This window comes from Tiliqua scincoides, chromosome 3 (genome assembly GCF_035046505.1).
Source record: "Tiliqua scincoides isolate rTilSci1 chromosome 3, rTilSci1.hap2, whole genome shotgun sequence".
Taxonomy (NCBI): domain Eukaryota; kingdom Metazoa; phylum Chordata; class Lepidosauria; order Squamata; family Scincidae; genus Tiliqua; species Tiliqua scincoides.
In genome coordinates this window covers 174,752,330-174,777,622 of record NC_089823.1, presented here as the reverse complement: position 1 = coordinate 174,777,622, position 25,293 = coordinate 174,752,330, and the positions used below count along the sequence as shown (strand labels likewise).

Genomic DNA, 25,293 nt, shown 5'->3' with positions numbered 1-25,293 from the left:
CTCTCAAAATAATGTTTAGTGATTTTATGTCCTTGCATAGTATTTATTCAATATCACAAGATGCTATAAGTGTACAGATACAGTCATATTGGTAAGTGTTGTCTGTGGAAGCTAGACCCAGATGTCCTACAAATTGTGCAGTTGTTGAACAAAGCATTATCCAGCTAATGACTTGACTGCAGACTGAGTCCACTGGACTACTGAATATATTTGCTGTGTGCCTGTTGCAGCTGGTAGTTAAACTGTACTGCATTTTTCCTGAGTATTTCAACTGCATAAGGCACACAGTCTTAAGTACAATTTGAAAGCTGTTTTTCCTTTGAGGTGGTCTCCAGTAATTTATCTAGTAGACTGGAAAACTAGATTGCATAAGTTCTTGTATGCATTGCCTCTCTTTAATAGTTAACCTTGCAGAGAAATTTCTCTCCAAAAAGTTCTCTTGGCACACTTGGTGACAGTGTATTAAGAACTGTCCGTAGTTACAATGCATTTTGTAACTGATTTTCAAATTTCTCTTTGAAAGTATGGGTGATCAATAAAAAAAAAAATTAAGTTGGGTACATTTCTCATATTCACTTGGTCTATATATTTGAGTAGCAAGCTGTCTTGTTAATGTACAAGTTTGAAATGCACCAGGATCCTTGCTATACTGTGGTTCTTGAGTCAGTTGTTCAGTAGTCAACAGTATTCAGATTTTGGTGACTTGTTTTGTGTAAAGTGGTCATAATTAATAAGGCGGAATTTTCAGAGGATGTATAAGTCTGTAGGATATTATGTAGGATATTGTGTTGAATACATATGTGAAAAAGTAATTTTTTTCCCATTTCCTGACATGTCTTTCATTGTAACTTCAGCATTTTAGTACAGTACAGCTACCCCACCATAACCACAAATTTGGTTTCCATGATTTCAGTTATCCATGGTTCACAAATTCGCCTATCATGCTCCTGACTCATCTGCATTTGTTTTGTTCCTCCTGTCATTTTCTCCTGTGCTGTCATGCTTCCTATTAGCACTTGTTAATGCTTGCCCTCCAAACCAAATGCTTTGGTGTGTTGCATTGACTGCTAATTCTTTGAAGTCTCCCCTCTAATTGCACCGATTATTACCCAGAATGCAACAGTAAGTACAGGGTTTGCTGCTATCAGTGGATTCTGGTATCTGCAGTAGCAGTAGGAATGTATCCCCTGTGGATAAAGGGGGTCCCTCTGTATAGCATTTAATATCCATCTAGTGGTTTACAATCTTTATTGTGGTTACCCTTGCAACATCTCTGGGGTAGATCATTATTCTTAGGACCCCATCCAATCCAACTTTCCAGCACTGATACATCTGTACCAATGGGGCGGGTGCTACATCCTGTGGTGGGGGGCAGCCTACAGAGGCCTCCTCAAGAAACGGGAGGGTTTGTTCCCTTAACTCAAGACTGAATTGCAGCTGCATCCATGCTGGAAAGTTGGATAGGTTTGTGTCCTTAGTTTCTGTCAACCTGTTGCTAGGAAGAAAGGGAGAGAGAGCGAGGGAGCGCTTTTTTGTCTCGGTTGCAAAGTGGCTGAGTCAGTTGTAATATTGACATTCTTATTGCTGTGTGTGTTAAGCCTACTTAAGTTGCCTAGTCTTTGTAAACAGCATATTTACAAGGAATTGTCATTCGTGACATGCAATATTTCATGACCATTTGGCTCCACTATTTCAAACTAACAAAAAAAAATCCTCGATCTACTGAATGATAGGTATTTTGCTAAAATGGTAACAGACCCTCTGAAAACACAGATTTACAGCCCAAGTCTATGCGTGTCTACGCAAAAGTAAGTTCCGTTGAGTTCGGTGAGACACATTCCTATTAAAGTGTGCAAGCTGTGGTTCCCAAACTCCTATAGGAAAGTTGGGAACCAGGTAAGTGTTTGCATGGGTGGGGCAGTGACAGCATTACAGGGATCACAGTGCTGCCATTTCCAAGGGGCTTTTTTACTTACCAGGGGTAGGGGCAGTTCTGGCCTCCTGCACGATCCTGGAGGCTTGCAGCCCCCTCTGATCTGCTCTGCAGCTGCAGTAAAAAGCCCTCATCTCCAGTCTAAAGCTACTTCCGGTTTTCCCTCAAAATCAGGAAGTAGATTTAGATTGGAGATAAGGACTTTTTACTGCAGCTGCAGAGCAGATCAGAGGGGGCTGCAGCCTCCAAGACCCTGCAGGAGGCCAGAGCTGCCTCCACCCTGGTAAGTAAAAAAGTTCCTTGGAAGTGGCAGCACTGTGTTCCCTGTGGTGCTGTTGCTGCCACTGCAGCAGGGCCACTTCCCTTAGTGGGAATGTCCTGCTTCTGGTTCCCCTGGTGGGTCATGACCCACCAGTTTGGGAATCACTGGTGTATAGGATTGCAGCCTTAGACTCTAAATCTGGGTCTGTTACCAGAAATTCCAGCCCTTAACCTCGGCATGCCAGGGATTGAAGCTGGGAGTGGGACATTATTCTTATTAAACTTCTTCAGGATGTTGTGTCTTTCTGGGTAGTAGTAATAAAGATATTACAATATTGTTACTTTTTGAGGTTCTCTCTTTCTGCTTCCCAGTCCGAGCTGTGTCTAATTTCATAAACCTCTACCACCTTCCTCACCAGTCACCATATCTCCTTGCCCCTTTTTCCAAGATGGAAAGCCCCTGACCATTTTGGTAGCCTTATTTGTACCTCTGTACAAACTGCACAGTTCTTTGTACCTTTTGCAAAAATAGTCTTTTGTAGATGGGACAAACTGAAGCGCCCTTCTCTTTGCATAGTATGCATACCTGCATCACTTCTCTAAGTGATCTGCACGCATGTCTGGCTACCCAGCATCAATTCTAACGGTGATCTGCGCACATTGCCTGACTTTTCTCCAGCGTTAAAAGAACAACAGAATTAAAAGCCTGCAACTTCTTTCAGCGTTCCTATTACAACTTTGCAGCTCATTAAGAGCGCAATCCTATGTTTTTCTATTCAGAAATCCCTTTGTCTTCAGTGGAGTTTACTTTCTGGAAAGTGTGCGTAAGATTGCAGCCTAAATAACCCAATGTTTGAGAGAGCCCAATTATTACAAGGGCCAGATAAGGAAGTTCTGCGGGACTCATGTTTCATACCCCTGACCTAAACAATACACCATGGTTAATATTGACGAAAGGATGGAACAATTTGAGCCAGTATCGGAAGGGAGTGTGTGGCTCACTCCTGCTCTCTCAGCCATTAGTAGGAGGTTGCTATGGTGTACGTGTTACTACCAATGGTTGTGGTAGTGGTGGATCTTGAATCCATATCTTTTTCCCCTCTCAGTGGGGGTGGGGAAGAAGTGGGGGTGGGGGAGTAATACATTAGGGCCAAACCAGATGGAACTTTGCACATCATATTTGTCCTTCTGTCTTTTTTTATCTTTTCTATTTTCAGATAACAGCTGTAGGATAGGAAAACTTAGTTAAGACTGGAGTGGGGGTGGGATAGAAGAAGGAAGTGTACACACGCGCGCGCGCACACACACACACACACACACACACACACACACACACACTTTCTGTTTGTCCCAGAAGGGAAGCTGCCAATATGGAAGGACAAACACATCTTTCGCCATTAGCCATACATGTATGTGACTTGAGTTCTAAGCAGCTTTTAGAGAAACACTGATGAAACTCAAGAGGTAACTTCTGAGGGATAATGGGAGCTGGTGAAAGGAACAAGCAGTTGTTGAAGAAGTTTGGACAGGAACTTTTTATTTGCTATTTTAAATTTAATCCCAGCATTGACTGTCCTGATGTTTAGCTGCTAGTTTTTGGTAAATAAAAGAGTGATAGTTGCCGAGTCATGTCTTAATATGTTTTAATGTATTATTTTTTCCAGTTCTTCTCCCCCTAGTGATACCATAAAATGGGTGCCTGATGTGGATCCTTCCAAAGACCCAGTTATCACTGTTTATTCTGGTGAAGATGTTACTGCTCTGGATTCTGCTAAGCTGACAGAAACAAGGTAAGATAAGAAATTTAGTTGTGGTCCATAGGCAAACAGTAGACATGTATTAGGGGCTAATGCCTGGAACTACCTAGATCAGGGGTGCCCAAACCCCGGCCCTGGGGCCACTTGTGGCCCTCGAGGCCTCTCAATGCGGCCCTCAGGGAGCCCCCAGTCTCCAATGAGCCTCTGGCCCTCCGGAGATTTGTTGGAGCCCACACTGGCCCAATGCAACTGCTCTCAGCATGAGGGTGACTGTTTGACCTCTCGCGTGAGCTGTGGGATGAAGGCTCCTTCCACTGCTTGCTGTTTCAAGCCTGTGAAGCAGCAATGGCAGCAAAGGAAAGGCCAGCCTTGCTTTTTGCAAGGCCTTTTATAGGCCTTGAGCTATTGCAAGACCTTCATTCGTTCATATAAGTTCATCTATAATATATTCATTTATGTAAACATGTAAATTTATTCAAATTTAAAATGTAAATTAATTCTTTTTTTTTAACCTGGCCCCTGACACAGTGTCAGAGAGACGATGTGGCCCTCCTGCCAAAAACTTTGGACACCCCTGACCTAGATGACAGTGAGTGGTGGTGTTTAGGAGTGGGTTGCAAACAGGATAGATAATTGGATCCAAAGACCATGCTCAACAGAATTTTTGCTGCCTTCTTCTTGAGTGGCAAATCCCCATGCCATTTCAGAAACTGCTTTCAAACATAAAGGAAAAGTATTTTGTATATGACATAGAAACTTCTACTCAAAAGGAAGGAGGTAATGCCCAAGTAGGTATTTGGATCCAAGTCAATGAACATTTCAGTTTTGGAGCCTTTGCTTGTTGGCATCCAACTATGAAGCTATCATGCAACCTGTGGAATATAGGGTGAAGGCTCAGGAAGGCATTTCTAGAGAGAGTGACCCCATGGATTAGAATGAATTATTCTGAAGAAAATGAAGTTTGGCTGGTGTTGGAATGGAGTACCATTGGTAAATGCATATGAAATTGAAGGTGAACTGGATCAGTGTTAGTTTGGATCTTTTCCCATCATTCTTGTCAGACCATTTAAAATAAGTTAAAAGTGGGTTCAGAACTGTGGCTTTTGTTGTATTCCATATTTTAATAATGAGAGCTGATCACCCTTGGCTTTCTGTGCTTTTGACATTAAGGTGCCAAGAATCTGAACTGTGGCATCATGTTTCAGGTAATGGTGCTCCTTTTATCTTAGCTGGGGGAGAGAAACTTCATCCCAGCATAGCATCTTTTCTAGTTACTGTTTGTAGTACATCTTTCTTAGATTGTGAGCCCTTTTGGGACAGAGAACTATTTATTTTTGCTATGTAGATCATTTTGTGAACCTTTTTGTTGAAAAATTGTATATTGATAGTCTGAAGACTGCAGTAGAATACAGAGCATCTTCAGGTTTTTGATTTGGAAGGGCATTCTAAGAGACTTCCAGATATATTGCTCCTGCAACACTGCAGTAAGGCCTTTGTCTAATGCAAGTGTGCTGGCTACTTGAGAGTCTCAAAGGCTATGATCTCTTGTATCATGTTTTTATACTGACAGACAATATGCTTTTCATGCATGCTGCAAAACATAAGTAACTTCTCTGTTGCCTGTGTTATAACTTTCGATTGTCTATATGCCTATCAAGAATTGGCTAATATCTGCAACTGAGCAGGGCAGGTGACACCTATTAGTTTCTAGCTAATTGCCTTTATGTCATATACCAGGTGTATTTATTTTATGTTCTTATTTACATGGCTTTAATACAGACCCAACAGCTATCTTGTGGTGATCTGTTAAAAATCTTCCTGTTGCACATTTGTGTGCTTCCTCTGAATTTCTGCCCCCTGTTTCTACCTGAGTGTGTTTTCTCACATTTATTTGTTTTTAAAAAAGGCAAGAACTCTGATGTCACAACAGATTTCTTCAGCAATTCTTCATCTTTGGTCACCTTAAAAATGAATTTCAGGGGTCCTTTTTGTAACACTTTTAGCCAACCTTTTTTACGGTTTTGTTTTGAATACTGTTTCTGAGGCAAAGGGATGACCTGAAAAACTGATGTGTGGAGTGTGCGTAAAAATGGGGTCGCTTTGTGCTAAATGTCTTCCAGATGGCAGTGTGTAACAGGAGCTCAAATGCTGTCCCTCCATCTGTCCAGTCAAGATATTATATTTTTGTTTTGTTTCTCAAGAGCAACTGTCTCTAGGCCGTCCCCCAACCCAAGTGATACCATGGATCTCAGTGCAATAAAGGCATTTTAATGGGTTTGGTCTATGAAGGTTATTCTCAGCTATTCAATTTTGGCAGATGTCAGAGTCATTTGGGGAAACCAAGTTGTCAGTATTTCAGAAGAACTCAGCCAGGGTGGCTATTGTTGTCCTGGAGAGCTGCCTGGAGGCAGTTGGAAATCTGGATGATGGCCACTAAGATGAAATTAAATCCAGACAAGATAGAGGTCCTCCTCATGCAGAAATCCATGATGTGGACGCTGGACTATTGGAAGTTGTAGCTAGTGCAAAATGTGGCAGCTTGTGGGGTTGCTGGAGGTCAGCAGTTTGACTCATTTAAGGTGCTGCTTTTGACCTTTAAAGCCCTTTGTGACTTGGGACCAGTGTATCTGAGAGACTTCGTTTTTCCGTACAGTCTGGACTGTTATCTTTGGTCATCGTAGAGGGCCCTGCTGGTTGTGCGCCCATCAAGAGAGGTTAGGGGAATGCAGCCAGAAAAGGGCCTTCTTGGTGGTGGCGCCTGTATTGTTTAATTTCCTCCCCTTTGAGAATTGCTCCTTCATTGTTAACTTTCTGGTGAGGACTTTTTATTTTGGAAAACCTATGATGACCAGTAGAGGGTATGATAGCTGCTTTTTTAGTAATTAATTGTTTTTGAACTGCTAGTTTTTATTTATTTTATAGTTTTATTGTATTTTATAGTTTTTTAATGTATATTTTTTGTCAGTCAACAGTCAACAAAACCTTTATTAGGCATAAACATTTGATAGGTGAGAACTCTGTACAGAAATCATAGAGAGTATAAACCTAAATAGTACACAAATATATGGTATATTTTTTGTATTTTAATTTTTGTTGGCTGCCTTTGGTGCCCTCCGGGGAAAAATGTGGGTTACTAATCTAATCTAATAAAAAAAATAACTTCCCAATCCTTGCTCTAAATAAGTAATTCAAATCTCAAAACCACATATTCATATTCAAAGTATAAATAACTTTGTACTGTGAGAGTATTGATTGTTCATAATAACCTTTACAGTTTTGGTTAAAGAAACAGTGATATGCTCCATTAGCATTGGGATGGAGGGCCCCCCTCTTCCTTGACTGTGAGTCACGGGGAACAATTTTTATTGCACATTTACAATTTAGGTCTCTTCTTTCCTTGATGTAAGGAAACTACTTTGGTTTAAGTAAATGAACCTGTGGTGAAATTCCTATCCCAAGTAACAACTTCTGAATTAAATGTAGCTAATTTGAGTTGCTTCCAAGCATAATTTTTTTCCAGATGTCACAAGGGTACGTTTGACAGGCTCATTCACCTCACAAGCCATACACTTGGTTCAAGAAAGAGGGGTGACTGCTTATTTGCATAGACTAGCCTGGCTGGGAAAGGCCGTAGTTTCAACTTTTAATAGTGATTGTGGCTTCGGACTGTCACAACAGGAAGTATTTTTATAACAGCAGCCACTTTTGTGACTTTATTATCATCTTTATTATCTTTTACTGTATTTATTTAAACCACCCTGGGAACTCTGTCCCAAAAGAGTGGCTTATAAATTGCCTAAATAAGGTTGCATATGTTTTTCAGCTAGAAGGAAGTTACATCACGAGCATGCCTCTATTCCAGTTTTTTTAACATATGACAAAATGGCATCGAGTCGTAGATGAGTCAACTCAAATGCATGGAGGCTGCCATTTTCTACCATAATGCATGGAGCCCACCATGTTTTTACTGGCAGTACTCAAATATATGGAGGTTGCCATGTTTAATGGGTTTGAACCCAAAGGGAAGGTTGCCAGCATGGCGAGTGTTCTAGAAGTTGAAGAACATATGCAACCAGAGTATGCTGGGAAGCAATTTATATACACCTTTTATAAAAGTCACAATGTGGTGTGCATTTAAAAAAAATTGGATTAGTGCCCAATGCAGATATAATGTTTAAGAGATTAGATGTGCATTTACTTCTCACATAATTTATAACCAGGGTTAAAAATTGGTTTGCAAACCCTGGTTAAAACTAGGCTAACATTAATTGTGGTTAATGCTAAAAAACCACGGGTGTAGAAATCTGTACAGAAGGGAGAGATTGAGGAGTGGACTGCTGATCTGATAGTGCAACCAAGCTCCCCCAAAGGACTTGAAGAAATGCTTAGACTTCCAGGGGGAATAGGGTTCACATCAAGAACATAGAATTGTCAACAGGGCAGTCTAAAGCTAGATCAGTGAGGTTGTGGAGTTCTGCAGAAGGGTGGCATTTTTTTTAATGCTCCACTGTTTTAAAATGAATTCCTTAAAAGTCAAAAATTGAAACAGCAGAGAAAAATCTGATCTAAAACTGTTTCCTTACTATGCTGGTTTTTCTTCTTGCTGAGACCTTTTTTTAAACATGGGGGATATGTCCCATCTGAAGTGGTACAACCCATTGTACCACCCTGGGACTTTACCACCTCATTCAGATGCTTATGTATTTAAAATAGCATTGTGAAATGGTGTGTTAATTGGTTTGCGCTGTTCTTCCTGATGGGAGGGGCTCCTGATGGGAGTACAGAATGCTGAAGTGCCAGTTGGTGAGAGGACAGTTGAGAAGATGATCCAGAGGGCATAGAGGGTCCTTATATACTGCTGGGACTTGAATCCATTCACTTAAAGCAGGGGTGTCCAAACCTTTTGGCAGGAGGACCACATCATCTCTCTGACACTGTGTCAGGGGCCAGAAAAAGAATTAATTTACATTTCAAATATGAAAAATTTACATAAATTAATATATTAGAGATGGAACTTATATAAATGAATGAAGGTCTTGCAATAGCTCAAGGCCTATAAAAGGCCTTGCACAAAGCAAGGCTGGCCTTTCCTTCGCTGTCTCGGATGCCTCATAGATGTGAAATAGCAAGCAGTGGAGAGAGCCCTCATCCCACAGCTCACGCAAGAAGTTGAACAATCGGCCTTATGCTGAGAGCAGTTGTGTCAGGCCAGCATGGGCTCCAGCAAGTCTCTGGAGATCCAGAGGCTCATTGAAGACTGGAGGCTCCCCGTGGGCCGGATTGGGAGTCCCTGAGGGCTACAAGTGGCCCCCGGGCTGGGGTTTGGGCACCCCTGACTTCAAGGATGGAACAGGCTTTACTTTCACCTATCAAGTCCTTCAACAGATCACACCTGTGGAAGAAGCTTATATCTGTCATGACTTTCAGCAGGCACAAGGAAGGTTGCATTTTGATTCAACCTTTCTCTGAGGAATATACAGTGTGAGCTGGTAATTCCCAATAAATATGCCGTCTGTTCTGCATGATTCTTTTTGGACAGTGGATTTCATTTCTTAGCACCCTTGGATTATCATCTTTTCCGTCTGAAAGGGAAAAGACTCAACTAAATGTTATAAATTAAATCAATGAATATGTTATAGTTTTATTAAGGTGTAAATATATTTGATTGTTAGAACTGTTTCTTGTTAGGGTATGATAAAGTAAAAGCTTTATGTTTTCCTGTTTTTTTTAAAGAGGCAACTTTAGTCTAGGGCAGTGGTTCTCAAACTTTTAGTACCGGGATCCACTTTTTAGAATGAAAATCTGTCAGGACCCACCAGAAGCAATGTCATAACCAGAAACAACATCATCAAGCAGAAAATTTTTTATCAATCCTAGACTGCAATCCTACCCACACTTACCCAGGAGTAAGTCCCATTGACTATCATTGTTAAAAGCATATGCATAGTAGCCTATTAAAAGTACAGGTCTGTAACATTTCCCCAAATGCAGTCACATACCATGGTAGCATCAAATCTGCTATATTAAAAATAAAATATTGAAATGAATGGGGACCCACCTGACGTTGTCTTGCTACCCACCTAGTAGGTCCCAATCCATAGTTTGAGAAACATGATCTAGGCAATGATGGTGAAACTTTTGGACTTGGCATCTCAAAAATTTGGAAAATGCCTAGGTTGTCTCTGCTGGCATGTCACACCCTCCCCCCCAACAAATGAGAAGCAATTCTTTACATATTCATTTATTTAAAAAAAATCCAGTCCAGTCGTGTATGGTGCTATATATTATATAAAGAAATGTCAAATAATTTCAAAAATGAACTATTTGTAAAACAAGCTCAGTTGTAGTCAGGTGTTGGTGAATGCTGGCATGTCGCCCAAAACAGTGTGACTTGTAACCTTTAACACACATGTCATAGGTTCGCCATCACTTCACTAGGGGCTCATACCACATTTACCCCTAAATTAAACCCGACCAGTTGCTATCCCAGTATCATAAGCAAAACAGGCTTACATGTAGACCAGAATTTGGCTGTTCTTAGAGGTTAGGATAGTAAGTGGTCTCAGATATGTATAGCTCAAGTTAGTGCTATTGGCGCAAACAAATCTTGAGAATGTTAGGCACGCTTGTGTGCTGTTGATATTAATGGAAAGGGCAGCTTGGTTCTAGGTCTTTTTGCTTGCAAGTAGAGCACACAGAGTTCAACAGAAATGCATTCCCAAGTAAGTGTGCATAGATTTATAACCTCAGTGTTTATATACATGAGACCCCTGCATAAATTTATAGATGGGACATAAGTTAGACTATCTCATTGATTCTCACAGGTCAAAAGGTTTCATAGATGAGACTGGAGTGCTGTGGTGTTCGGTGAAATACAACAGAGCAGGCTTCTGTGAAATATTGGCTACCCTCTTCCCTGAAACTTGATGTCCTTGACTGTCATTATGATGAGAAGCATCTGAAAATTCAGTATTGATTAGATATTGCAAAGGTGTGTGTTAGGACAATTCTAAATATAATTGCTGAATCATGTCTTCTGGGTATGAGGACAGGCTAGGAGCCAGTACATTTTTCTAGAGTGTGAACCAAGTGATTCACAGTTGCCACAGGATGTAGTGATGGCATCTGGCCTGGATGCCAGATTGCCAAAAGGGGATTGGACAAATTTTTGGAGGAAAAGTCCATCACAGGTTACAAGCCATGATGTGTGTGTGCAGCCTCCTAATTTTAGAAGTAGGCTGTCTCTGAATACCAGATGTGAGGGAGGGCACTGGGATGCAGCTCTCCTGTTGTCTTGTGTGCTCCCTGAAGCACTTGGTGGGCCACTGTGAGATACAGGAAACTGGACTAGATTGGCCTTTGGCCTGATCCAGTCAGGCTCTTCTTATGTTCTTAAGTGGGAAAAGGCTCACATTTTCTCAGAGTCTCATATGGCCAAAGCACAGCATATACTGAGGTGACACTCTTATGAGCATTTCTACACATTAAAATCTATGTATGGGGAGACTCCTTGAGAGATGAGACTTTCTCCTGACCCCTGCTGTCTTGCCTGGTTTGAGTTCCACTTGCCCACTCCCTATACCTAGCTTGCGCTGATGTCTGGTCAGAGGTTAGCTTAAAGGGTGGGCATTCTGCTTACTTGAGTTATTCAATCAATTCACAGCCCTAGCCTATGCACATTTATCAGAAGTAAGTCCCACTGATTTTGAGGGACCTTTCTTCCAAGTGTGCAGGAGAGGACCAGTTAACAGGAACTCAGTATAGGTAATCCTTGTGGCAGTTCTCCTGCTTTGGAATTGGCTATCAAAACATACCTGCCTAAGCTTATCATGCAGTCATGCATCCATTTTTTCAATTCAAACATTACAACATCTCTGCTATTTTAGTTTTGTCCTTATCTCTTGCTGATTTGCAGGTTGGCCATGAGGAGTGGGTGAGCTGAACTTGTTCTTCCAATTTAAAGTCATTTGCCCAAAGCTGTGAGGGGCTTCTTAAATTATATCTTGTCCCCTTGTTCTTATTGGTAGAGGTGTTTTGGATGGTTTTGGGCTTATCTGTGTGTGTCACATAGTATTTTGGCAAATAGTGGAAGTAAACTCAAGTGGGATGCATGTATATTTAAAACTGTGTAACTTTGAAAACTCTTCTTCTGTTTTGAATTATCCATTTTTTTTCCAATTTTCTTTTTTTAATATACTTTTTTTATTAAAAACAAATACAAAAAATTAAAAAGTAAAGATATTGCAAGTTCTGTGGCAAGTGCGGAAATCTCAAACTACATATTTTTGATAGTTCATCTTCCATGCAGACTAGAATTAGAAACAGTAATCCAATGAAAATCCAGTTTAAAAAAACCTTTTGCCCCACCCTTCATTCTCACATGAGAACAACTGCTGAAGTGGCCTTCAGGCCTGTTGGGGCATAACCTGCATTCCTCTTCCTACCCACGCTCCTTTGCATACCAGATTTGTCTGTTGCTTAAGGGTATTTAGATGATAGCAGCAAACTGTGCCAGGATACAAATTAAAACATGAATGTGACAAACATTTGGTAGGCTTCGACTGTGGTCCCTTAGCTCTTCCAAATCAAGTGCAGTGACACTTAACTGCAACAGAAGGTGACTCCTAGATGGAATGCTTTAGACATGTCTACGTAAAAACTTGTAATGTTCATTAATTTGTTTTGCTTAATACTTATTTAAACTACAATTCATGGAGCTCTTCACTGGGCATTCTTTGATCATCTACAATGAGAGTTACAGCTGCCCAGTGCACAAGGCTGCTACGGCACCAAAGTGGTGAGTGTGGCATTCATCACGTGCCCAGCAGCCCGCGGCGGCTCCTTGGGGGAAGGGGACATTCGTCCCCTTTCCCCAGGTAAGGGAAGTAGCCCTGCAATGGGACTACTCGATACTGCAGTGGCTGTTGAGCTGGCACAGAATCAAAGAGTCCAGTGTCGGAAGAAGGATTGAAATTTGAAAAGCATAAGAGACTGATATAATAGCAAGTATGTGTAGGTGCTTTCAAACTCCATCTCCCTTTATCCATTAAGTAGTTGTAGTTTTTATCTCAGCAATTGACAATGTGAAATGGGCAAGCTGCCCAAGACTAACTAGTGTGTTGGTGGCAGAGGCAAGATTAGAATACAGTTATAATGTCTGTGTTAAGAAGTTATTGGGTTTAGCATGTGGAAAGCCGTGGTTCTCATTTTGGAACAAATTTTAGTGATCACATTTTGTTCCCCATGAGAGTGGTTTGGAGTGATTTTTGTGGTGGACTGCAAAGAGGAAAGCATAGCAAATGGAAAATCAACATGAATTTTGGAAGAAGGTTCTGTGCATACAAGTCAAGAATTTTGTGGTTTTCCATTGTTTCAATGTTTCTATATTGGCTCTAATATTGTAGCAAAGCACACCTGTGGAAGAAAATGTTGCATTGTATGTGACTGGGACTTGCCCTTTGAAGTGACTGCTCCTCTTAGTGGCTTTTGTTAGAGCATTTTTCTTTGATATACATGCTTGAAGGAAGATTCTTATAATGAGCAATCAAAAATCCTGTGTGTTCATGATATGTGTACAGGCTGAGTCTTGGTATCCATGAGGGTTCCGTTCCCAGAACCCCCCTTGAGGCCAAAAATTGTGTTAAAGGAAATCCATTTAAAAAACAATGTCCCTTTGCTCAGCGATTTTAAAAACAGCCATGCTTTTGTACTGGTAAGCAGAAGACAGACAATCAAACTCTTCTCTCCAGGTGTTTAGAAAGACTTCACATGAAGGGGAGGAATGCAAAGAGGAGGTGATAATCACTTTCACTTTGCATTCTTTCAGGGGGAAGGGAGGAGTCACTTGCCTTATACTGAAGCTTTTCTAAGCACCTGGAGAGAGAGAGATTTATTGTCTGCCTGCTGCAATAGCAAGGCTATTGTTAAAGGATGCTTTTTCCTTTAAATCGGGAGTGCCCAATCCCCAGTCTTCGGGCTGCTTGCAGCCCTTGAGAACTCCCAATTCGGCCCGCTGAGAGTCCCCAGTCTCCAATGAGCTCTGGTCCTCCGGTGACTTGCTGGAGTCCACACTGGCCTGATGCAACTGCTCTATGTGACGGCCAACTGTTCGACCTCCTGTGTGAGCTGTGGGATGAGGGCTCCCTCCACTGCTTGCTATTTCACATCTGTGATGCAGCAGTGGCAGCAGAGGAAAGGCTTTGTGCAAGACCTTTCTTTGTGCAAGGCCTTTTATAGGCCATGAGCTATTGCAAGACCTTCATTCATTTATATGAGTTCCATCTCTAATGTATTCATTTATGTAAATGTATTCAAATTTGAAATGTAAATTATTGCTTCCCCCCACCCCCGCAGCCCTGACAGTGTCAGAGAGATGATGTGACCCTCCTGCCAAAAAGTTTGGACACCTCTACTTTAAATGAAAAGGCCCTTCTCATTGCTTCAAGATAAAACTGCAGGTGAAAAACCAGTGGATAATTAGGTTTTTCCTGTAAATAGTTGAGAGTACTGTACTTTTCTTCAGGCTTTGTCTCAGATACTAGAAATGAGCTTGGCTAGGAGAAAGGCGCCTACAGCATTATTTCTTAACCTGTGGGTTGGGATCTACTAGATGGGTCGCGAGCCAATTTCAGCTGAGTCCCCATTCATTTCAATATTTTATTTTTAATATATTAGACTAGATGCTACCATAGTATGTGACTCCTTTTGTTAACATGTAACATTTGTAACAAATGTTACACACTTGTACTTTTAACAGGGTACTATGTATATGCTTTTAACAATGATAGTAAATGGAACTTACTCCTGGGTAAGTGTGTGTAGGACTGTTAAAAATTTTGCTACTTGATGATGTCACTTCTGGTCATAACATCACTTCCAGTGGGTCCTGACAGATTCTCATTCTTAAAAATGGTTATGGTGCTAAAAGTTTGAGAACCACTGGATTCAGCCTCCTCGCCGCCCCGCCCCCCCATCAAATAACTCTTTAGCAGGATTCCAGCCTTTTAAAATAACTTTGTTACAGGCATGCAGCTCTATTACAGAAATGCTTATATAAGACTGTGTACATTATGGGTGTTCTATGTCTGACATGGGTGCTTTTCTAAAAAGTCACATAAAAGCAAATGCTCATCAACATTTTCTGCCAGTTATCTGATCTACACCATATGAGCCTCATTTCTGGGTGAAGACATGAATGTGTGATTTGTTTCACTTTTTAAAAACAATTGACTGTCTGACCCTCTTTAATATTTTGAGACCAGGGCTTTTCAAACTGGGGCATCGCCATACTCCAGCCTGAGGGCTGCCCCCTTAAGGGACAGGGGCAGGGAGGAGGCAGCGACGTGATTACCCAGGATCGCGTCCCTCAGGGGGCTGCAGGGGCTTGACTGGTCTTACCAGAGTCTCCTGCAGCCTCCCCGGGGGTGCGGGGAGCCCTGTGCGACTGTCTGCAGGGCTCCCCGATGCTTAAGAAGTGAAAGATCCTGCCCCGCCTCCGCAAAACCAGGAGTAGAGTGCGATTGCTCCACTTTCACTTCTGAAGCTCTGGGGGAGCCCTGCAGACAGCCATGCAAGGCTCCCCACACCCTCGGGAGGCTGCAGGAGGCTCTGGTAAGTCCAGCCAAGCCCCTGCAGCTCCCTGAGGGATGTGATCCTGGGAATCGCGTCGCTGCCTCCTCCCTGCCTCCCCCTGCCCCTGCAAGGACTTAGAGTGGTTCAAACTCTCCTAGAGTATGAAAACCACTGCCTTGAGACTAACAGAACTTAATTGGAGATAGAAAAAAACTTTCCTTGTAAGTTGAATGACCACTTGGAGATGGCCGCTGCAAATTAACCTGGTATAGTGTGATACGGCTTTGATTCTGCTCTGCTATAAAATCTTTACCTTCTCATCTCACCTATGAACTCAGCTTGAAATAAATGTGATTCTTTCTGAAGATACAAGAGTCTCTGTCGTTTCTCCCTCCTCTATTTTGAAATATTTTAACTGTCTTGAAAATTAGAAAGAAAAAAGAAATTGGTTCATACTCTCAATTTTATAGATCATGATCTATAAGTGGCTTCTCAAGCCCTTCTAGAAGTTTTTGCTTAGTATTCTGACGGCCTGCTTGTTCTCCCAGAATAACTTTTCCAGCATTTAATTTCTGGTGTGTAAGTATTTGTCCTGAAGTTACGGGAATGTTAGTATAACACAGTATAGCTATTTACAATATATTTCATGATGCTACCATGTAAGGTTGGTGGTAAACTTAGTGAAGAAAAAAATACTGAAAGAGAATAAAGAAATAAGCAGAGGCTTAATTATTGTAAAGGAAATAATTGCATGTTTTTGTTATAGTTATAATGTAACTATGTATGTTAGCTAATAGTTGGACTTGATTTCAGAAATAACTTCAAGGATCTTAGCATGGAATTGGAGTATACACCAGGGAATAAATGTTCTTTTATTATAAGTTAGTTCAATAAAGGTTAAGGAAAGGAATAATGTATTGAGATAACCGAATTTAGGACCTTTCCAGACTGCTGAAAAAATAAGTGCACAATTGTTAATTGCTTGTTGAGGGGGATACAACTGCCTGTCTTTGAGGAAGCGCTTCTGTTTTTAAAATAGTATAGTTTTGTTCAGACATAACATCAAGCTGTGAAGTTGATCCTATTCATAGGTAAGACTGTAAACCAGGGGTGCTCAATAAGTCGATCCTGATCTACCAGTTGATCGCCAGGCAAAATGAGTCATAGCAGGCTTCTCTCCCATCCACGCATCCCTGGGAGTGAGCCCCGTTGACTCTACTGGGGGTGACTCGTGAGTAGACCTGGAGAGGAGCTGCTGGCAGGCTTCTCTCCTGTCCACACATCCCTTCCATCTGTTGGTTCTGCGTGCAAGGGGTTTTGCACTGGTCTTGCTGTGATGTCTATATAGAGATCTTCCCTCCCCCACACCTTTCCCCTGTTTTTGCACTGGTCTGTATAGAGATCTGCTCCCCCCCCCCCACTTATATTGGAATTGAGGAAGATCTGGTGAGGAGGTAGATGTGGTGTCAGCAGTGGCCCCTTTAAGGGTAAGGCCTGGGCATCCAGCTTACAGCTGCACAGCTGCAGCCACTTGAAGGCAATAGGGCCCTCAGGGATATAAGAGCACCTGAGGCAGGAAGGGCTCCACTTATTTATGTGAGTCAGCCTTTTCCTACATGAAGATCTTTAAGTTCCACCATGACTGATGAACATTTGGAAGTGTGCTTGAAGCTGGCTGTCAACAGCTACTGTCCGGGCTATGCATCCTTGGCTGATTCACTTCAGTGCAAGTCATCAAAGTAAATTCAAGTAATTACAAAAAATGTTTATAGTTAATTATGTTGTGTTGTGCAATATTGGCTAATGCGGTTATGCAAGGTACACCAACATACATTGTACACATAAATGTTATATGTTATGTTGGCGCGAACATTGTAAAAAAACTCTGGTAGATCTCCGGGCCTTGCTGGGTTTCAAAGTAGCTCTCAAGCCAAAAAAGTGTGAGCACCCCTGCTGTAAACCATGATTTGTCCTGCCTTTTCAGAAATCCTGGGATACTACCTGAACAGTGGAGCAATATTTCAAATTATGGCTTGGGAACAAGGTCACATACTGTAGTCTGTTTTAGATGTAACATGAAAGACAAACCACAATCTGCCCAAACAGTGGTTTGCAAACTAATTTAAAGCCATAATTTCAGATTCTGGTCTAGTGGCTGTTGCAAATAAGCTTTTCAAATGGTATCAATTTAGATGTCATGGCAAGTCATGGTTTGGAACTGTCTGAACTATCTTAGTGGCAAAATGCATTAAAGCTATGGGAGCATTGCACTCTTAAAGAATTGTGAATGGTTGTGTGAGTGTTGCAGTGGGTTAATGTATGTGATACTGCTGGTGATGAATAGCAGAGCTACAGCATTTCTCATTGCTCCATACATGTGGCAGTTTTGTAACTTTTAAAAATGTTAAAGTATCCCTGGAATCAGTTTTGAACAAAACATTCCTACAGCACATCTTAAGGGCCCAGAATGTAAAAAGTAAATGCAGGAAAGCCAATTTTTTTTTCAAATCATCTTCTATGAGATGACACTAAAACAAGATATACATTTGGGATGGACTAATTGCTGCATTGCTACTGTTATGTTGCATTTTAATATATTGATAGTTTACTGGAAACTTTGGTATAAACTTTGAAGTCCTGTGTAGAAGCTTATAAAATAAACTTCTTGCCCATCAGTGATACTTAATTGTGACCTTGTTTCTCTAGCCCAAGCAACTTCATCTGTTTCTACTTCTCTGTAACAGATGCAACTGGTATAAACTCTGCCCTCACCTCCACCTCCTGGGTGGTCTTCATCTTAAGGTTAGGGATAAGACATCACACATACACCTCAAGTATCACCAAGGGAATGGCTCCCTTTGGCACCTTACCACACATTTGTGACAGGCTTTGCACCCACTGTTTTATCCTGATTGAGTAGTGGCCCTGTGGTGTTCTCTCACCCTGGAAGGGCTTCCACTGTCAGTAGTCCAGTGGGCAGGGCCAGTAGTTACATCATCCTGACCCCTGATTCTCCGTCTCCTGGTACATGAGGCCTGGTGTGCCCATTCTTGGAGAGTGGGTCATAAATAATGCAGAACGCTCCTTATCAGGCTCTGCACCTGGATTACTGGGACAGGGCTCCGTCCTTTCTCAAGGTCACTGTGGCGTCTCCTCACAAAGGGTCCCCTTGTCTAATGTCCGAGGTGCCTGGCCAACAGACCTTGGCCAACAGATACCTGGCTAATTCCTAGGCAGCCTATAGGAGGATCTCTGCCCCTCCAGTTGAGGAAGTAATGTTCTTCGGGTGGCTCCCACTCTCAGCTGCCTATTGGGGTTGTTTCCGTTCCCCATCTCACTTCTTTGGCCCCTAACTCCTTTCCTTCTCTTCTTGTGCACTCTTTCCCGCTTTGATGGTCAGCTTTCCCCTCCACCTCCCTTTTGTTCCTCCTCTCTCCAATCCAACTGTTCCTTCCTACTCTACTTCCTGTTCCTACTCAGTGCTTTGCCTTTCTCCTTCCCACTTTCCTAGTATCGCTTTCCCCTCTCTCCTCATCCTTCCCTTCTCCTCTCTGCCACCCTGTTACATTCTTAGGAATGGGTTTTATGGGTAGCTACACCTGGCCTTGCAATGGCTATAACAACCCTAAGGGTAAACTAACAAAGTATTTATTTAATATTTTACCCTAAGTATGTGGGGATCCTGGCAATCACCTCTACTAAGTCTGCTGGTCTCCAAGTCTGTGTATCAGATAAATTATTCTTAAGATATATATTGTGTTTATTGTGCACTTCTGCTTGTTTGAATGATTCTATGACTAGATGCTTTTGCTGGCCTAATAATTTTAGCATTTGGAAACTTTCAACTTTACTTAAAAAAAAATCAGGTTCCTAGCTCTCATTAGTGGGAAGGCCATGCCCATCTTTCATTGCTCTTTTTCATTCCCTTCTCTAAAAAATGCAGTTCCAGAATATTCAAAAATATGAACTTTCCAAGGCAAATGAATTTGTGCAAAGAAATTTGCACAGAAATACTGAATCTAAGGGTTCATTCCTATCCAACTTTCCCAGCGCTGATACAACAGAGCATGCACTGTATCAGTGCTGGGAAGGGAACATTTATTCCCAAAGAGAGAGATAGGACATATCCTCACAAGGAAGGAGGGAGTGGCCTTCCCAGTATGAATGGCAGACACAGACAGGATGTCTTATATGCTTAGATTGTAATCCTATAGGCACTTTTCTGGGAGAAAGCCATATTGAACACAGTGGGACTTCTGAATAGACAGGCATAGGATTGTACTGTAAGGGGTTCTGGGATTGTGCCTATATTTGCATAGGCACAGAAGGTCAGAAGATGGAGAATGAATATTAGTCTACTGAGAGCAAGAAAAAGTCTTTGTTCACTGAGTGGCATTTCTTTTCGTTTGAACCTTCTCACAGTATATGCATGTTTGTAAGTCTCAGAACACAAGCATCTTGGTACTGACAATACACGTCCTGCGAAGAATTAAATCTGTTTCTTTCCATGCCTCTTGACCTTTTCTTTCAAATTCCTACACAGTTTGTAATCTGGCAAGCCAAATTGGTTGGGATTCCTTCATTTCATCAGAAACTCTTGGTTTCGTCTGTGAAGTGCCACAACATGCTCAATTTTTTTTGTTGCTACAGACTACTGTATCGCTTCTGGAATTTGTCCATGTTTTGAATGTCATCTCTGTCATCGCAGTGCATTCCTGTTCAAATTTATTGCTCTGAAGCCTATATGCAGTTGAAAGAGGATTATTCTATGTATGCATTCAAGCAAGTGATACAAATTTGAGGATAGTGTTGTGTGGCCGTTTTTCTTTTCATTGTTTCTAAGGACTGACTAAAAAGTACAGTGACCAAACCACAATGGTTTATCTGTTATCTATAAGTGCTGTTTTCAGTGCGATCAATAGAGGGCACTCCTATAACAAAAATACAGGTCTGTTACTTTTTCCACCTGTATTCACCTGTTCAATGCAAAATCCAGGAATATTAGAAGTAGTTTCATTGTTTCAAAACTCATGAACTGGAATACAACATGGATCCCTAATTCATCAGTTGCAGGATACAGTATATAGCTTTTTTAGTAAATACAAGTATGTTAAAGCAACAGGATGCAATATTCCTATTGTTGCATTGTACCAAAGTAAAGTTTCTATTTTAAGCTAAGTTACATTGAATTGAAATCCTACAGTTAGAGACATTATATGGAGGCAGCTATAGTAGAACTGCCAGCATTGAACATCCTTCTGAATTAATAACTTATTAATTCTGTACTTGGCAAAATACAATTTCTGTCTATTGATTATTGGCATGTTGTGGAGGTTCACTGAACAATTATATTTGTGCTGCCTCCCAGTCTGCCAAAATGGCTGCCTCTCAATCATGGGGACAATGTAATTTTTAAAAAAATACTCATTCAGCTTCTACATGGGTCCCTCAGTGCTCTTCCGTCAGATTACTAATTAATGGTACAGCATCAGCTGCTCTTGGACCTGTCAGTGGGTTCCACCTGCTCAAACCAAGATCTATCCTTTCTGTAGCAATTAATAGTACATATGAAAATATATTTGCAGATAATCACTGTTTTTATAATAATATCTAATTATTTTGCAGCATTTCCCAGCCTGATAGTTATCAAGAGACTGATACAGTTGTTGCATCTATCCCTGACCAAAGTACTTCAGTTCCTGAACCAGCTAATGATGTTAAGCAACCTGTCCAAGAGAGTAGCAGACTGACTGAAGAAACAAGGAGGTACTGTGTGTTTAGTCTGGCAAAGGAAACCTTGCCTCTGGGTGTGTCTTGTTCTGGTAGCTTGGGATGTTTCAAACTTTGGTATGTGCTGTGTGTTGATTCTTTGAATATCTGACCACTAAACTCTAGAGGTATCCAAAGTTTTTGGCAGGAGGGCCACATTCTCTCTCTGACACTGTGTTGGGGGCCGGGGGAAAAAAGAATTTACATTTAAAATTTGAATAAATTTACATAAGTTTACATAAATGAATATATTAAAGATGAACTTATATGAATGAATGAAGGTCTTGTAATAGCTCAAGGCCTATAAAAGGCCTTGCACAAAGCAAGGCTGGCCTTTCCTTTGCTGCTGCTACTGCATCAGACGTGAAACAAGCAGTGGAGGGAGTCCTCATCCCACAGCTCATGTGAGATGTCAAACAGTCGCCCTCTAAGAGCAATTGTCTTGGGCCGGTGTGGGCTTCAGCAAATCTCTGGAGGGCCAGAGGCTCATTGGAGACTGGGGGCTCCCTGAGGGCCACATTGAGAGGCCTTGAGGCCCACAAGTGGCCCCAGGGCCAGGGTTTGGGCACCCCTGCTTTAGAAGGATGGCCCCTTCTCAAAGTGATGCTGAAGGTTGCCATCTAGGAAAATGGCACATTTTGGCTGAAGTAGTTGGCAGATTATCCAACAGAAGCTTCAGTTACAGATTAATCCAAGAACTTAAAGAGGCTGCCTTGTGAAAGATCTTCTCCCATGTTAGCTGAGAGTCCTAAAATCTAAGGAATCCCCCTTGAAGGTCACTGATAGCAGAACATGAGCTGTCTGGGTAAGTGTGGCAAACCCTCTCCTTCTTATATGAACTTGTACCAGGCAGATACATCAGTAAAAAAATATTAAGGCGTTTGTTAAAGGGCTGAAGGAACCAAACAGTAAAAGGACAGATTTTGCAAAGGGAATACAGCAAAACACATGTCAGAAATACCAAATAGGTATATTCCAAAGGAAAGTAGGTCAGCAAAGAGGTTAAAAAGCAATCTGCAAAATGTAATAAATTCCCCTGACATGAATTAATGGAACACTGTCCCTGTAGGCCTGATCCTTGCATCTTGATGCAGCAAAGAGTAAGTGGGTGTGCGGCTGCTAAAAACAATGGTTGTTCTCCAGTGATAGACTGGGGAACTGTAACGTCCATAGCGGGCAGAGACCCCACCCCTTGGTGTGTGACCGAGCGCGGGGAGCTTACCCTGTCGAGGCAAGTTGGCCATCGGAGGAAAGAAGGACAGGAGGCAGACACAGCTGTTTTGCACAGATGGTTTACTCGCTTCAAACTCTTGACATTCATGGGGCCTGTTACGTCACAGGCCCTGTTGCCTTACACAGACTCGTGGCATCGGTGCACAATAGGCTCATTCCCTGCTCCTTCCCGACCCCTTGAGGTTTTAGGCAGAGCTCTCTGGCTGGTGCCTGTCGGCCAGGGGTATGGATTCGGGAGGGCTGCAGTCCTATTGTCTGGGGTCAGCTTAGCTGTCCTCAGGAGAGCCCCCAGTACCTTCGGGCTTGCCCCTTGATCAGCTGGCCTCCAATGGAGGTAGTTGGTACTGCGTCCTTGGTTCTGCAACCTCACCTCTCCGGCTCTCACCCCGAGGGCCCGAATGGGCCTAGGATCGGGGAGTTCCCAGCCCCCAACCTCTCTCTCCAGGGCTAAGGTAAGCCAAGTTCCCTTCGGAGCCTGGATTGTCTGTATAAGGCCGGGTTGGCTACCCCCTCTGGCCTTCCCTTCGACCCTGCTCCCAACTGGAGAGGCGTGACCTCTTTCTAGGCTGTCCAGCCTCCTTATGAAGCCAGCCTTGGGCTGGGCCAGCCCCACCCCTTCAGCCCACATGACTGCTGGCTGCTCCCAGGAGGCACTAGGTCCTACTCCCAGGGAAGTGTTTTGCCTGGGACCCCAGTCCTGTAAGTGCTTAGGTCTTACTCCCGAGGAGGCCCCTACCCCTGAGGAGACCCCTGCTCCTGAGGAATTCCAGGGCTGGGCCTAGGTGACAGGAACTCAAGCACGTTTTCTTGAGCATGACCTTATAAAGCCTAGGGTAGGCTGGATGGTTTATGATCACCTGAGCACCACTATCTGCTCCTTACACTGGTGAGGTCGGTTCAGGTGCTCATTTGGCTGCCAGTCCCAGCAGAAGGACTGACCAGAGACTATTTTCTAAACATGTCTTCACAGACATGAAGATGTGCAGTCCACGAACTGATCTGTCTCCTGTGTGATGTAGCTCTTCTGTAATGGCACTGAATTCAAAAAACATGGGACAAAGGCTATTGCAGAGTGTTGTTTCCAAAGGTATTTAAGAAGTTGAAACATCATAGAAGCCTCTAGGATGATTAGAATATTCAAAATTAGAGAAAAATAGGCCAGAAAAGGGGAAATCCATTACTTACCACATAACTCCTACGTGCTTTCTTTTGGAGTATTGAATATTGAAGTGGTTTACCATAATCTCACTTCAATTAAGTGAATTACCTGACTCTTTTCCTAAATCATCTCAGTGATCATAATGATTTGACCCCTCAATACTGTGGTCCCTCAATATTACATCACAACAGTTACAGAAGTGGCTATTCATTTTGTTTTCAAGCTTCTCCAGATGTTCCTATGATCACAAAAGTCAAGAATAAATCATGCATTGATAGACATTTCTCATTTGGAATCAGAGGGCTTTGCCAAAATATATAATCTTCCCTTTTTCCAGTCTTTAACAAACCTGAAATGAGACCCATGCTCACATCCCAGTCAAGTGTGAAAAAGGGACATCCATCTTGCTAGTGTTTAATGGCTCTGTGACCTATGAATTCACACCCCTATTAATGGAAAGGTCACACAATGGAATTGAGAGTATTGAGCTGTGCATTCCCTGGAGGACATGTCTTCCTCCACCCCGCCAATTCAAGCTGGCAGCTTATGACAACTGCCCTATGTGTTACCAGGATCTGCAAGACATGCATGCATCTATCGCACATCAATTAACAGAAGTGGTACATCGTGGGGAAAAAAGGATTTGTGGTCATTGCTTCCACTTCAGCAAAGAGCAACAGGGAGTCTGATATCTCGGAGTTATAAGTGGTGAAGGATATGTAATGCATGCCATTGACCCGTTCCTTGAAATGTACCAGTGCTATGCTGAATGTTGTTCTACATTAGCAGAAAGAGTGTAACAGCATAGTGGGGAATCTATTTGATTGATTGTCTGTGTACTTTTTCTGAAGTGACTTGATTAGTATTCCCAAACTGTTAGCGTACTATTCTGTTCTCTATATACTGTATATTTGTTTGGAACATGAGTGTGCATTGTGCTAGGTTTCTGTTGCTTTGTGATCCAAAGTATGTGAGCAGGAGGGAAAAGATCTCAAGAGAAGTGATACCATTCAGTGTTTTCTAGGCTTTTGTTAGTTGTACAGTCACTTAAGTCTAAATTAATCCTCTCCATTGACTTGTTTCTTAACGTTTATATCAGGGGTGTCCAAACCTTTTGGCAGGAGGGCCACATCATCCCTCTGACACTGTGTCAGGGGCCGGGAAAAACAGAATTAATTTACATTTCAAATTTGAATAAATTTACATAAATGAATATATTAGAGATGGAACTTGTATGAATGGATGAAGGTCTTGCAATAACTCAAGGCCTAAAAAAGACCTTGCACAAAGCAAGGCCAGCCTTTCCTTCATTGCTGCTGCTGCATCACAGATATGAAAAAACAAGCAGTGGAAGGAGCCCTTGTCCCATAGCTCACATAACAGGTCGAACATTCACCCTCATACTGAGAGCAGTTGTGCCGGGCTAGCATGGGCTCCAGCACGTCTCTGGAGAGCCAGTCTCATTGGAGATTGAGGGCTCCCTGTGGGTTGGATTGGGAGTCCTTGAGGGCCGCAAGTGGCCCCTGGGCCGGGGTTTGGGCACCCCTGGTTTATATTATCAAAGGCTGCTAAGATTATCAATTTTTATGTTCAGATAGGTGAGTCCTTAT

At 42.2% G+C, this 25,293-nt stretch overlaps 1 protein-coding gene across 6 annotated transcripts in view; it reads left to right on the top strand.

Annotated features, from left to right (window-relative positions):
• The window catches only part of TACC2 (transforming acidic coiled-coil containing protein 2), a 225,765-nt gene that overhangs the window by 76,060 nt on the left and 124,412 nt on the right, over positions 1 to 25,293 (top strand). For all 6 annotated transcript variants that reach the window (XM_066622540.1, XM_066622536.1, XM_066622539.1 and 3 more), the window contains 2 exons: positions 3,859 to 3,984; positions 21,148 to 21,288. In XM_066622540.1, coding sequence (XP_066478637.1) covers positions 3,859 to 3,984; positions 21,148 to 21,288 — 267 coding nt within the window. The remainder of the gene's footprint in view (positions 1 to 3,858; positions 3,985 to 21,147; positions 21,289 to 25,293) is intronic.